Source organism: Paramacrobiotus metropolitanus, unplaced genomic scaffold (assembly GCF_019649055.1).
Source record: "Paramacrobiotus metropolitanus isolate TYO unplaced genomic scaffold, Prichtersi_v1.0 Parri_scaffold0000003, whole genome shotgun sequence".
Lineage (NCBI taxonomy): Eukaryota > Metazoa > Tardigrada > Eutardigrada > Parachela > Macrobiotidae > Paramacrobiotus > Paramacrobiotus metropolitanus.
In genome coordinates this window covers 2,560,383-2,573,557 of record NW_026570223.1, presented here as the reverse complement: position 1 = coordinate 2,573,557, position 13,175 = coordinate 2,560,383, and the positions used below count along the sequence as shown (strand labels likewise).

The 13,175-nt window shown below is 40.3% G+C and overlaps 3 protein-coding genes across 5 annotated transcripts; 2 read left to right on the top strand and 1 right to left on the bottom strand.

Annotated features, from left to right (window-relative positions):
• The first annotated feature begins 1,102 nt into the window (after window positions 1–1,102).
• LOC129596796 (transmembrane protein 69-like) lies at window positions 1,103–2,834 on the top strand. The gene is made up of 2 exons (XM_055494166.1): window positions 1,103–1,556; window positions 2,143–2,834. Exons 1-2 carry the CDS (start codon window positions 1,301–1,303, stop codon window positions 2,592–2,594), a joined length of 708 nt encoding a protein of 235 aa, XP_055350141.1. The 5' UTR covers window positions 1,103–1,300; the 3' UTR covers window positions 2,595–2,834.
• A 306-nt stretch (window positions 2,835–3,140) lies between these two features.
• LOC129597791 (uncharacterized) lies at window positions 3,141–4,670 on the bottom strand. 2 transcript variants are annotated; one of them, XR_008691613.1, is made up of 3 exons: window positions 4,485–4,670; window positions 4,197–4,338; window positions 3,141–3,617 (listed from the first exon to the last, which is right to left on the bottom strand). XR_008691613.1 is itself a non-coding variant. In XM_055495471.1 (2 exons), the coding sequence occupies exons 1-2, from the start codon at window positions 4,303–4,305 to the stop codon at window positions 3,340–3,342; spliced, it is 387 nt and encodes a 128-aa protein (XP_055351446.1). In that variant the 5' UTR covers window positions 4,306–4,471; the 3' UTR covers window positions 3,141–3,339. The 2 variants fall into 2 exon arrangements, 1 of the variants encoding a protein (XP_055351446.1); XM_055495471.1 differs by lacking the exon at window positions 4,485–4,670 and having other exon boundaries at window positions 4,197–4,471.
• Window positions 4,671–5,599: 929 nt separating this feature from the next.
• LOC129595418 (uncharacterized) lies at window positions 5,600–13,109 on the top strand. 2 transcript variants are annotated; one of them, XM_055492433.1, is made up of 13 exons: window positions 5,609–5,765; window positions 5,881–6,081; window positions 6,174–6,236; window positions 6,323–6,414; window positions 6,648–6,735; window positions 7,429–7,567; window positions 10,231–10,430; window positions 10,557–10,814; window positions 11,135–11,521; window positions 11,787–11,935; window positions 12,027–12,174; window positions 12,373–12,626; window positions 12,711–13,109. In XM_055492433.1, exons 3-13 carry the CDS (start codon window positions 6,200–6,202, stop codon window positions 12,810–12,812), a joined length of 1,854 nt encoding a protein of 617 aa, XP_055348408.1. In that variant the 5' UTR covers window positions 5,609–5,765; window positions 5,881–6,081; window positions 6,174–6,199; the 3' UTR covers window positions 12,813–13,109. The 2 variants fall into 2 exon arrangements, with proteins under 2 accessions (XP_055348401.1, XP_055348408.1); XM_055492426.1 differs by lacking the exon at window positions 5,881–6,081 and having other exon boundaries at window positions 5,600–5,765.
• Window positions 13,110–13,175: the final 66 nt, after the last annotated feature.

The following is a 13,175-nucleotide window of genomic DNA, read 5'->3' as shown; positions in this document are numbered from 1 at the left end:
CATAAACAATTTTTTAAATTTTGTTCTGCAGGCTATAAGGAATAACGGACGCATTTGAAGACACTGCGATAGTTACCTAAACGGGATGCCGACGCCAGCAGTAAGACACCAGATATCGCAGCTGCCATGACCTTAACAGTTAACTCTATCCGATCCGCACCTCTCGGCTATACTCTATAGTTGCAATCTGTTTGGCCTGTTGTTGCACCCGATAAAATAGGAGTGCTTGTTACAATCGTGAGGAAACGTTTCCTAGAGAGTTTTCCCATTAATCTGATGTGTGACAAACATCTCACACGTCGGCGGCTTCACGTTCACGTAAATAAAAACCTTCCCCAGCTTTGACTTACTTATACTCAGTTGACTGAATACCAAGTAACTGAGTTGTATATTTGCAGAGTTAGAGAACCACAAAATATCAAGAAATTAATCGCCAGTCTAGCCACTAATTTAAATACGGTATTATTAATGTACGTAACTAGCCGCAATTAATGTGCTGCCACTGTAAGAATGACGCTTTTCATTTTATTTTTCAATATGCACAACAACGAGAACCACTCAGTATAGTACAATCAGATGAAGAATTTGTCCCAGTTAACATGAGAAGGGACTGTACACAATATGCTCATAGCGTTGCCCCGCATAATCTCCAAACTTAAACGCTGAAACAAAAAGCAAGTGGAACGACTCTCGCCTGTTCTCATGAACAGCTTCTTACCAATCTCCTTTAACAAAACAATTGAGTCGTCAGAATAAGTGCCAAAAGTTTCGCATGTAATGGGGACAAAATAACAGCGATCAGTAATCGATTTGTACTTCCCCATCTTGACGGTGAATGCCAGTTCAGCAGCGGCGCCCGCACGCTTTTATATGTACACATAATACAGTACCGATACTGTACTTACGGCATTGGTGGACGATGACTAAAAATTAATTACATTAGCTGCTGATGTGATTCGAATTTTAGTCGCGATTCGATTTTGATTGCCAATGATTAGCAATTGTCGGTATTATGTAGTATTGGTTTAGTATTGTGTCTGCATCGGTTGCTAACGGTGAACGTTGAACAAAATCTACGAAGTAGTACGGTAGTACCGCAGTAGTTAGCACAGAAATGTACAGTAAATTCGAACTTTCAACAATCGACACCTTATAGAAAATCTATAATAGCTAATTGAATATCGCGGTGCGCAATGTCATCTTTTACACAACTTTTCCCTTGAACAAAAAATCTTGGTTTCGATGTGAATGACGTAAAGCATCAATTTCTAATACTATACATACTAGAGATAAACAAAAAATGTTTCGGATCAGTTCCGCCGTTCGACAGCGTTGTTTTCGTACACTCACTGACGGAAAAATCAGGAACGATTCGTCTGCTCTTGAACGCACTGTTCTGAAAAGTCCCCATCCTATTCCTGGGTCTGCCTTGTGCTGCATTTCCACGAGGGAATATTATTCTGTTGACCAAGCCAAACGTGACCTCAATGCAGCCATGCAGGAGGCTCAGAATATTGGCAAAGGACCCCTGCCTGTTCTGGTAGTAGGAGGCGCAAGTACGTACTTAATTTATTTTATTTTTCTGTCCCTGATTAATTTTATAACATTATTTATATTTATCCAGCTGTGCCATGGTCACTGCTTTAAAATACTAATCGTTTGACCTAAGAAATTGCCCGCTCGAATCATTTTGTTGCCGTCAAACTGCAAAACATCGATAATCGAAAAATTGTTAATACATAATTACGATAGTATTTTGACTTTAATAGGTAGTATTAGGTACCATAACGTCTAACGATATAAGGTATTTTCACAAATATTTTTCGCTTTGTATGTACCACCGCTCTTGTACCACGGCGCCGGCTAACTACAGTATATCGACTGCGCATGTAACAAATATTTATTTTGTAATAAAATTAATTAATCAGTTTGCTTATAGTTTAATTGGTAATACTTCGGCCATCCTTAAGTCAATGCGTTGTTTCCTTTATTTACTTTTAAAAATGTCAGAACTTCTTAAAGGCTTTTAGAAATGTTAGAACTTGTAGGATTAATATGTGTGCGGTCCAGCTTTCCCAAGATTTCCACCCATTCTTTACAGTGGCCTTTATTCACTACAACCCTCAACAATTTTTATTCCAGGTATGCTGCCGTTTGTCACGGTGCCGTTCATGTGTCTGATGGGTGGGTCATGCGATGCATCGTGGGCTTTCTCTCAGGTGGCCTACTCGGCGTCCATCCTGTCGTTTCTGGGCGGTATCCGGTACGCCGTGACCTTAGGTCTGCGTGGCGGCAGTACACCGGATACCATCGACTACCGGGTGCTGGCGCCGGCCATCGGGCCGGTGGTGGCCTCCTGGCTGAGCCTGCTGTTCCCGACACCGTTGGCCCTGCTGACCGTGGCCGGCAGTCTGGTGGGGATGGCCTATGTGGATGTGCTGCACTCACCTTACCCGGACTGGTACAAAGGACTACGATTTGTCCTGACATCGGTGGCGGTGGTGTCGCTGATGCTTACATTGTTTTTTCATCTGGTACTGGGCGATCGAAAACGCGACTATCGGTCGCGCAAAGTCAGCAAGGAGGACCATTAAAGGAAGGAGTGTACCATGCATAATATATTCGAACAACAATATTTTCGGTGTTTGAAACATTTAATATATACTGCTGTTCCGCGTCGTACTGCTTTGTAGCCATTAGTTCCATCCTTTTTGTATATATCATAGCTATTGTTGTTTGGCGCTTATTGTTAGTGAACGTAGAAACGTACAGTAGAAAACTAAAAATTTCGTGGGTGCGTTTCCTGTAACTCGCTCAAAATATTGAAAAACAAAATGGAGAACAACAACAGAATTGTTGCAGGTTAAGTAGGTATAAGTAAATGTATTGATTTTTTAGTAAATATTTAGGCATTTTTTGTAGTCAGTTATTGATGAGAGAATTACAGATGTCGAAGATTCAAACATCCTCCACGCTTTACATAAACCATGTATACCTCCAATACATTGGAGTGGCACTAATTCTCACTCTTTCTGTTACGCGTTTAGCAGTCGCCGATAATTACTGTAAGTGGTTGATTTTTTTACTGGAAATTAGAAACAGGTGTTCAAAAGACACAGTCGTGATGGGTAGCACGAGTACTTTTTTATTTATTAATTTCACATTTTCTTTTTCTCTGTATCCTCATGGAACCAGTTGTATTTTGTTTCAGGTGTAAATAGAGAATCGCGTGCAGTGCTCTTTCGCCGGTGTGAACGCTTTACAGCGCTAAATTATTGGATAGGACAAACTAAATCCTAACATAATATAATTATATTAATTAGCATACGTTGCAGGTAATTAATCTTCTTGATCGAAGGCAATTATTGGCTCGGAAGAGCGTTTGCCTAAGTACCACGGGGCTTCATTGGCCTCTACTTCGATGGGAGAGCCGACAGTACGCTTGAACAAAAGGTCAGTGCCCAGTAGTGTGTTAGGCATGTCGTTGGGGGCACGGCGAATCGTCTGAAATGGTTTTCGATACAGCATACTCCAGGGAAGGGAGTAACTGGGCATGTAATATCGGCGGATGGAATTGTCCGGGATGGCATTATCTACCTGTAATCCGTCGGCGTCACCTGTAGAACGAAAGAATGTTTCATACCTGATCTCTGCAAGCCACACGCAGATTACGGTTGCACGTGATAAGCGGACTTTAATACTGTATCCGTGTAATATGCTAATAATCAACAGGTTCGTAAGAATTATTGAAAACGGTTTCCTACGGTCGAAAACGGGAAACATCCACAAAGTATGGCCCCACTCGGCCATTTCTGTACACGTTGGCAGATTTCATGGCTTTTAATAACGCTTTACCTCGGATGTATGCTTGGTTACCGTGTGCAAATAAGCGCGGAAGACAGAATACTGTATTATCCGGGAATACAAACTAGACTACGAGTCGCAAAAACGAAGCATTCAAATGCAACAGCATTAGTCAAAAAGGTCATGATAATTAAGTACTATGAATTGTAGAAAAGTACTGTGTGTACGTTTTGGATGCGATCGTTATTTGGGTAATTGAAATCTTTTGTGAGTACACAAGAAGCAAAGTACTTTTTTAATGAGAATTATCATAGCTGCACAATATTAGGGTACAACAAGTATAGTAATTATTAGCTTAATGTTAAAGTTCAACAAGAAATTGTTTCTGTTACCTGAAAGCTTTAAGAGTCCGCTGGCCGGTTCAGCATTCCCGGCACAGACAACAGCCACGAGAGCAATCCCCAAACCCACGACAACTCTATTAAAAGTTTGGCTATCCATTGCGGAATAGTCAAGTATCTATTAATACGCAAACTAAAAAAGAGAAGAGAAAATGGTGTGACCTTTGTATAGTCAACAAGGTGCAACAACTTTGTACATCTTACATATGCACAGATTCAGAACATAAAATACAAATCCCTAAGTGGCATCGAATGTATGCAGCACATTTGACGTTGTACCTGTTGGATACCGTAACTTAAATACTCATCCAAGCAGGTTATTGGAGCGTGAATTCCTTGAAGACAAATCCCAGCACATCATGGCAAAACAATGAAAAGGTCACGAACAAGCCGACGCACGGTACTACGCGTTAAACGCACGATACTGCCCCCCTGGCGAGACACTCGAGACCGCCTGGCGCACTGCGTATGTATATGTCGAACAAACCGTATGTACTCGCCCACAATCTTCGTGGTAATATAAGGCGGATTAAACTTAAGCACTTAAGTAATGAATGTTGTATTGATCTCCTGTTCTTTTTTAGACAACAGGGGGTGGTGGTTTGTTTATAATTTAACACACTGGATGGTGTGAGAAGGCCTCATCCTGAGATGCACATTTGGGAAGGAACCCATGATTCACTCGGCTGTGTAATTAATTAACGATGTTAACGTTCCGGTACGGCGTTACGTATTTACATGCTTATCTAATAAGTACTTTAGAATTTTCTTGAAAACGTGCACAACGTCAACAGTCGTGTGGCTTTTGTGAACGTTTGCAAATATTTGAACGCGAACGGCGTGTTGACTACGAAAAGGCTTCTGTACGTTAGAATATGTACTTCTACGATTGGTGTAATTTTCTCCACATGTGCATCCGGAAGCTATAGCTGCGCAACTACTTAATTGATGCAACAAAATAGCTTTATCTGACATCTAGTAAGCACCTAAAGTGTTTGAATCACAAACAGTATATCTAAACTAACAAATTTTTAAAAATCATTCTTTGAAAATTACAGAATTGATTAGTAGTAAAAAATACTTTTAGCAAACGGGTCGAGTTAGAAGTATGGCTAAAAAAGTGTACGATATCTGCGTTAGTAAATAAGGCAACTTGGATGAAGAATTCATTGTGACCACAAAACGATTTATAACAAGCTTCTTCAATATACAAGAATAAAAAAGCCTTTGCCGACGGGAAGTTACATCAACCGCCCACTTTACAAGATGCTACTTTGGAATATTAGATCTAGACACCTTTACCTTGACTTTCGTTAAGTTTGTTGTTGTCTACTTTCATTGACCTAAGCATCAAACTTTTGTATGATGATCATTCACAATGATTATATAGGAAGTGCCTCATGAGCATCCCTTCAGGCGTAACTTAACACATCGTGTGCGCTTTTTTTCGTCGCACCGGCTACCTACATGTTTATAGTGTTGGATGGCTCGACACCATACAACCGGCCTCTTTAATTTCCAAGCAAATGTCGCAACCCCCAGCGCACGTTACAGATGCGGGTAAATAACCTATTAATTGTTTGACTCTTTTCCTACTGATCTTGATTTTTTCTCAGTTTGATATTTCCCATCCGTCAAGTTAAAAATCTGTCATTTATGTATAACCATTTTTCAGACGGTGTCATCAAGTGAAAGGTAGCAGAAAAATCGTTAAGTTTTTTGGACGAATCTTCACCGCACGCGTGGTGTCTCGGTTGCCTTTATTAATGCGCAGTTGGAACAGTTTTTTTATGGTATTATGATGCCGTAAAGTGGCTTTACTGCCGAAACGTATATAATCATCACCGGAAACTGATTGGAATTTAGTGTTTAAAAGGTGGTGTGGATTAATAATTTATTATCCAAAATATTTAATTTTTATACATTTTACTGTTTCTGCGGCTGTGAAACGCTGTTTCAATTTTCCAGTCAGCACTGATCTGGAACCACTCGAGATGATCACCCGGAAGAATAACGTACATCATTCGCTGTGTAAGTTTGGAGTGCCACTATAAAAAAATTCGATGTACCAGTAAACAATTAAATTTTTTGATGAATCATGTCGGTGTAATTTGCAGGCGGCATGTTTATATTATTACATGCCGCGATTGCGTCAGTGTTGTTTCGGAAGGTCAGCGGAAAATGGGCCACGGGTGATCAGTATTCACAGGTATTTATTTGTACATAACACCAAACGCATGCACGCTACTTGCCTGTAATCGCAGAAATCCATGTCCGTGAAAAACGCAGAATGTTTTATAAGGAAAACAATAAGGTGCTGCTACTATAATTACTTCATACTGTGATTATTTTACGATTAGGCATGACTCGGAGAATTTTTGAACTATCAAGTGCATTAACCTAATTAATTAATACTTAACAGTGTGCGTGGCCTTTTTGTAGCTCGGGAGGCTAAATCTGAACACCGATCCCCGTTATTCACGGTGGCCGGACCCATCCCATGTTCCTTACTTGATCTCAGACGGATATAGTGCGTATTACTCCACCAATTAGCAAATTGGTTTTTACCACACAGTAATGCTCTCCTATGAAAAACGCTGCGTTTTGACAGTTTGTGTATTTGTCATAAGTTTACATACGTTTCTTAAAACATTTCATTCTAAATTTCTATACATTTTGGTGTTTTCTTTAAACCTATCAAACAGATACAGCATATCAGCATATGCATAATCAGATGAATACAAAGCTTAGAAAAAATGTGGGTGTAAAAAGTAATGCAAAAAATACAACAAATTTTCAAGTTTTTTCCTGTCTTGTCCTAATCACTGGTTTTATAAAGCAATCTGACTAATTCGACTTCATAAAACACTTCTTCCAATTCAGTTCACCAATCAAAACGATTTGAAGACACACGTACTTAATTCGACAAGTTATAAACACCAAGTACAATACACGAGACTTATTCAACAATAACCGTTGCACAGTATTCGAAATCGTTCCTTAACGCTGCACAATATGTTGTAATAGTTTTTCCGAAGATGTATAAGTCAGTTTTGCTATTTTTAAAAAAAATAAAACCATTATTTCTACCGCTTGTTATGTAGTAAATCGTATTTTCCAATGCTCCGTAACTTATCATAGGATAGTTACTTACTTAGTAAAACTCGAAAAAGTTTCTTTTTTTAAGTTGACATTTGCACATTCTTATGTATTAAATATATAGCTTCCACTGAACTGGCGACCATTCACGAAGCAATGGACCAAATATTTCTCGATAGCCTAGGCTGCGTTCGTTTTGTGGATTACGATGCTCGCAGTGATGCTGGAAAAGATTATATAATTATTAGTCCCGCTGTTGATGGGTAAGTAAAAGACGTCAAAGCTACGCGAGCGATTTGCTACATTATGCGTTAAAAGGCTGCAATTATCAACAAAATAATTAATGACCATGATTTGTTCACTGCATCACACCGGATCCGGTTCATGCACATATTAGTACAAGTAATTATGCGGTTTCCTGTATGGTAATTAAACATACGGAAAGAATGAAATGAATACAATAACATATTGTTGTGACTGATCGCACCTAACCGATCACTATCGTGTCGCTATTGCAAGAATTAGCACACATCACCTTATACAAATTTGCGGTATAGATATATATGCGATATAGATATATAATACAAGAAACAGCCTCGGCTTCGCCTCCGCGTTTCTTGGGTTCTAAACTCCTTGGCCGGTTTACGGATTGTTAACTTAGAGCGGATAAATCTGAAGAGCCCGATAACAAAAATTTTATAAAAAAATGGATGTTTTGGTTTCGTGCAGTCGAACGCAATTACTTTGACTTTACAGATCATTTTTTGTTAAATTTTCTTAGCGAAAAACCATCCGAATCAAATCACCCACGAGAGTATCACATTACAAACTAAAAGGACGCTAAGACTTGGACAGTGGTGCTAGATAGGTCACTCATTAAGAACTTAGCAGGCCCTGCTCTATTTTGCTCAGTAATATTGCAGTTTGGTCATACGTTCACCTAACGGGCTCTGTGCACTGGATAGCTTTGGCAGCTCGGTCACCCACCTACCTAACGGGATCTATGCAAAGGACAGTACTGGTAACTCGGTCTCGAGTTTATGCGCTGGACAGTAGTGCTAGCTCGCTCATTAGATCACTTAACGGAGTTCGTGCACTGGATAGTAGTGGTAGCTCGGTCACGCGTTCACCTAACGGGCTCTGTGCACTGGACAGTATTGGTAGCTTGGTCACCCATCTACCTAACGGGATCTATGCACTGGACAGTAGTGGTAGCTCGGTCACTAGATCACTTAACGGAATTCGTGCACTGGACAGTAGTGGTAGCACGGTCACGCGTTCACCTAACGGGCTCTGTGCACTGGACAGTATTGGTAGCTCGGTCACCCATCTACCTAACGGGATCTATGCACTGGACAGTAGTGGTAGCTCGGTCACTAGATCACTTAACGGAATTCGTGCACTGGACAGTAGTGGTAGCACGGTCACGCGTTCACCTAACGGGCTCTGTGCACTGGACAGTATTGGTAGCTTGGTCACCCATCTACCTAACGGGATCTATGCACTGGACAGTAGTGGTAGCTCGGTCACTAGATCACTTAACGGAATTCGTGCACTGGACAGTAGTGGTAGCACGGTCACGCGTTCACCTAACGGGCTCTGTGCACTGGACAGTATTGGTAGCTCGGTCACCCATCTACCTAACGGGATCTATGCACTGGACAGTAGTGGTAGCTCGGTCACTAGATCACTTAACGGAGTTTGTGCACTGGAAAGTAATGGTATCTCGGTACTCTTTCACCTAACGGGTTCTGGGCACTGGACAGTGGTGGTAGCTCGGTCACGTACTCACCTAGCGATTTTTGACGCACTCAATCACTAGGTGAGTGACTGACCGAGCTCAACCTGTCCAGTAAGAAATATCGCTAGGTAAGGAGAAAAATCGTTACGTGAGGATGTAACCCTGCTACAACTACTGTCCAGTGCACAGAGCCGTTAGGTGAGCAAGAGCAAAGTCCGCTCGATGAGTCACTCACCTAGAAATTCTGCTCAGTGGGCAGTAATGGTGTTTTGGTCACTCACTTGTCTAGTGATTTTTCTTACTGGTCAGTGGTGGTAGCTCGGTCACCCACTCATCTGGAGATTCCGCTCAGTGGTCGGTGATAGTGTTTCGGTCACTCACTCGTCCAGTGATTTTTCGTATTGATTTTATATTTGATTTTTTACATTTTATACCAGTTGATTTTAAACGTTTCGAGCTCGGCAACACCGGCAGCAATGTTTGAATAACGCGAGTGTTTGAATAAGTACAATAATTTATTTTGTTTTCGGTTTAATTAGTGTGATAATTATGTCAATTGGTATTTTGTATTGTATCTAGGCAAATATTTCTAAGTTTCAAGGTGACCTTTAAGATGGGTTGGATCAATCTGGTCTTGATGCCGGCTTGATACCGGCTTGATATTTTCATAAAAAAAACACATGCCGGCCACTTCTGAACTATCCCGGATCTAATGGCGTTGTCCGTTTTTCCAGAAGTTTTCTGGTTATAGAGATCTCAAAACTATGGGGCGCCGCGCGTAGTATACTTGTACTTAATATGGTTAGTTCTAGGACAATACCGGTATTGTTAATGTGGAGGCAAACATCAAATTTGAATCATTATAAGTTTATAATTTGTAATTTATTGACTTTTGATGAACCACTTGGGTGAAATTAAAACTGACAATATTCGATCCGGTTATCACAAATTGTACGAGTAACATCTGTATTTAGTGACGTCCCACGATTACGTAAAATTAGAACTAATACGGTTGCCAATTTTTTCAGTAAATCTGGTAGCATAAAACAGTTTTTGTTTTTTGCATATAGCTCTCATTTTATATTTGCTAATATAATGTTTTGTGTGTAATTACTACGAGTAGATATGCTGATACTGTTGCATTGATAATAAACTGAAAATATATAGTATATACGCACGTTATAGAACATGTTGGTCATATCCTGGCCTGCTGTCAACCGACGGTGCCGGTCAAAAACTGGGAATATCTGCTGGAAAGAACGGTTGCCTGCATAATAAACGTCTGGTGATGAAAACACTCTTTCATGTTCTGGGAAAACGAAGCGAGCACAATCGACCGGATCGGGATGATTATCTGGAAATGCATCTGGAAAATCTGGAAGATGGTTAGATATAACGTACATAAGTCATTGGTCTAATATCTGTTTGAATACATATACTAGTGTGTTTTGGTTGCGCTTATGAATCTTGATTATGCTTAAGTGTTCAGGTTTAATTCGTTCTTATTGCAGAATTTGTACCTTTTAATCCGTTCCAGAAATATCTGGATACTACCGTCTATTATCAAGGATTTCCTTATGATTACAATAGTGTGACGCATCATCTGCCAACAGCATACGCTAAACCGGGAACAGCGGTGTTCACGGTGCGCGATGCAACCAAAACTATTGGCGATAAACCGCGTTTGAGTTACTGGGACTGTTATGCCATGGCTATCCAGTATCAGTGTCAAGACATTATCAAAAATGACCTTTGTCGAAATTTGGACTGTAAGTATCTAAAACTTCCATGATATATACGAGTACGCGTAAACTGTAGTTTCATATAAAAATTATATATTTTTTGCAATGTTACGTAACTTACATAAAAATTTTAGTATTAAGTATACTTCGTCACCGCTTCTGTTTTTTTTCTATGTCACAATTCTGTCTGCAGTTGTTTCAGCAGAATTTTCAACATCTGTCTAAAAACTGACTGGAAGTGATGGATGAAAATAGTGCAACGTACAATCAGTACTACTGTGTTAATACATAGGTAATTAGTAATTACATAGTCATTTAAGTACAAAAAGAAATCTAGAGCATTTTAGCGTACAAACCGACGATCACGGTGTTAGCCGGCGTCCCTTCACGTGACCGGGAAAACCGGCCTTCAATATCCATTTACAATGCGGACATTCCAAAAATTATTCCCATGGCTGCTCCAACCACTTCCACCACTATTAAGCCCACTCCACCCACGACCACCACAACGACGACCAGCACAACTACGACTACCTCATCAACGACGACAGCTGAAGAACAATTCCCAAATTATTTCCCGGATGTACAAGGGAATTTGATAGCCGATCCGACAAAAGCGGATTACGTAGCTGTACAGCGAAAAGGCGGCAGTGTTAAGCGGAACATCTGCGATCCTGGCTTCCGTGTGGATGCGGCGGTACAAAATCAAGATGGCAGGATAGTAATTTTTTCAGGTATGGCTATCCACGTGGATAAAAAAAAGGTGCACCAAAAAAGGTGTCGACAAGCTGAAACTATAGACTGTTTTATATGACCCTCTTAAAACACTCGAAAACATTACCTATTTTTAAGCAGTGAGCGTTACTGTTGGTTTTCAGTGTATTGTAGATGTGTATATAATTGTTTTGTGAACCGCAACTGCCACAGATTCTCTCGTTTTTTTATTGATAAAAATAAAAATATTTTGCTAGTTCACGTATCTTTTGGTTGTGCATTTAGGAAACGATTACTATGTGATTACTACGTCCGGATACATCCGTGATGGCCCATTAGCTATTGTGAAAGACTTCCCCGATTTATCATCGTTGCCGGTAACCGCTGCTTACACCGTGCCGGAGAAGGACCAGCGCGTCACCCATATTATCGCGGTAAAATTTCGCCCGGTAGCGCGCTACCTATATATTAAATGACTACCTCACTGTATTACTGAACGCTCTTGACCTTTTTTGATCCACACAGGCGCAAAATGACTACATGTACACGGACTTTACATTCCTGGACTATTTGCCGATTGTGGAGGATGACCTCATTTTGCCAAATTTACAAACAGTCTTTACGCTCCCGAGTTTGGTTAACCCGGGAAATTACTATGAATTCCGTATTTATAGTAAGTGGGAACCGAGATCGGTTTTAAGTATGAATACTGAGTGAGCAGTAACTGTCCGGATTATTTGTACCCAGGTTTCGTAATATTATTATGACACTTGTATACTGTTAAATTATCTTAAAGGAGCTTTTTGCGCTTTTGAAAACGCTAATAAAACAATTGACTTTACAAACCTTACAACGTTTGTTTAACGTGTAGATGGATTCGAGCCCAATTCACAGTTTATCCAAGCTGGAACGCGTGCAAAAAAGGTTCCGTTAATAAAGAGCAAATTCTTTATTGGCAATGCATCCACAATTCCGTCGACAATCGATGCCGTGGTCAGTTTCCAACTGGGATCGCTTGGCAATGCAGTAGATGTGGCGCTGGTATTCTCCGGTGACCTTATGTACCTTATGGATGTGGATTACTCATGCGTAACGACACTGAAGTTCCCCTGTTTAAACGCATCGGTAATTAAAGGCACAATTTCAAAGACTTGCACTTCTCCAGTATCGAAAAAGTATTTTTTTAACGCATCGCTCTCCTCATTCCAGAAACGCAGTCGATTTCCTCTTCCTATACGTAGTGTCCTCAACTGCAATGCTTATGCCGCTGCCCGATCGTACATGGGCCCAGCAAAATTTGGCAGGAAATAAGAAATATTTACTTGGAGTGTCGGCTGGCATTTAACATTCTGAAACCTATGCCAAAAGTATCCCAGATTTTCTGTTTTGACGTGTCATGTGTATAGTCTATAATTTTGAATTGTACACAATAATATTACTATGTACTATAGTATTTAAATGCTTCGTGAGAGAAATTATGTACACAGCTTCAGTGCGCTTTACGGTTAGTTTACTTCTGGTTTTGGTGGGCCGCGGTGATATGCTGTCATGCCTTAAAAGCTAATTCGAAGTTCGCAGGTCGATTTGCTTAACATGCACTGAAAAATTAAGCACATCCAAATATGCAATAAAAACTATAAAATTACAACGACCAGAAAAAACTAGTATGAATTG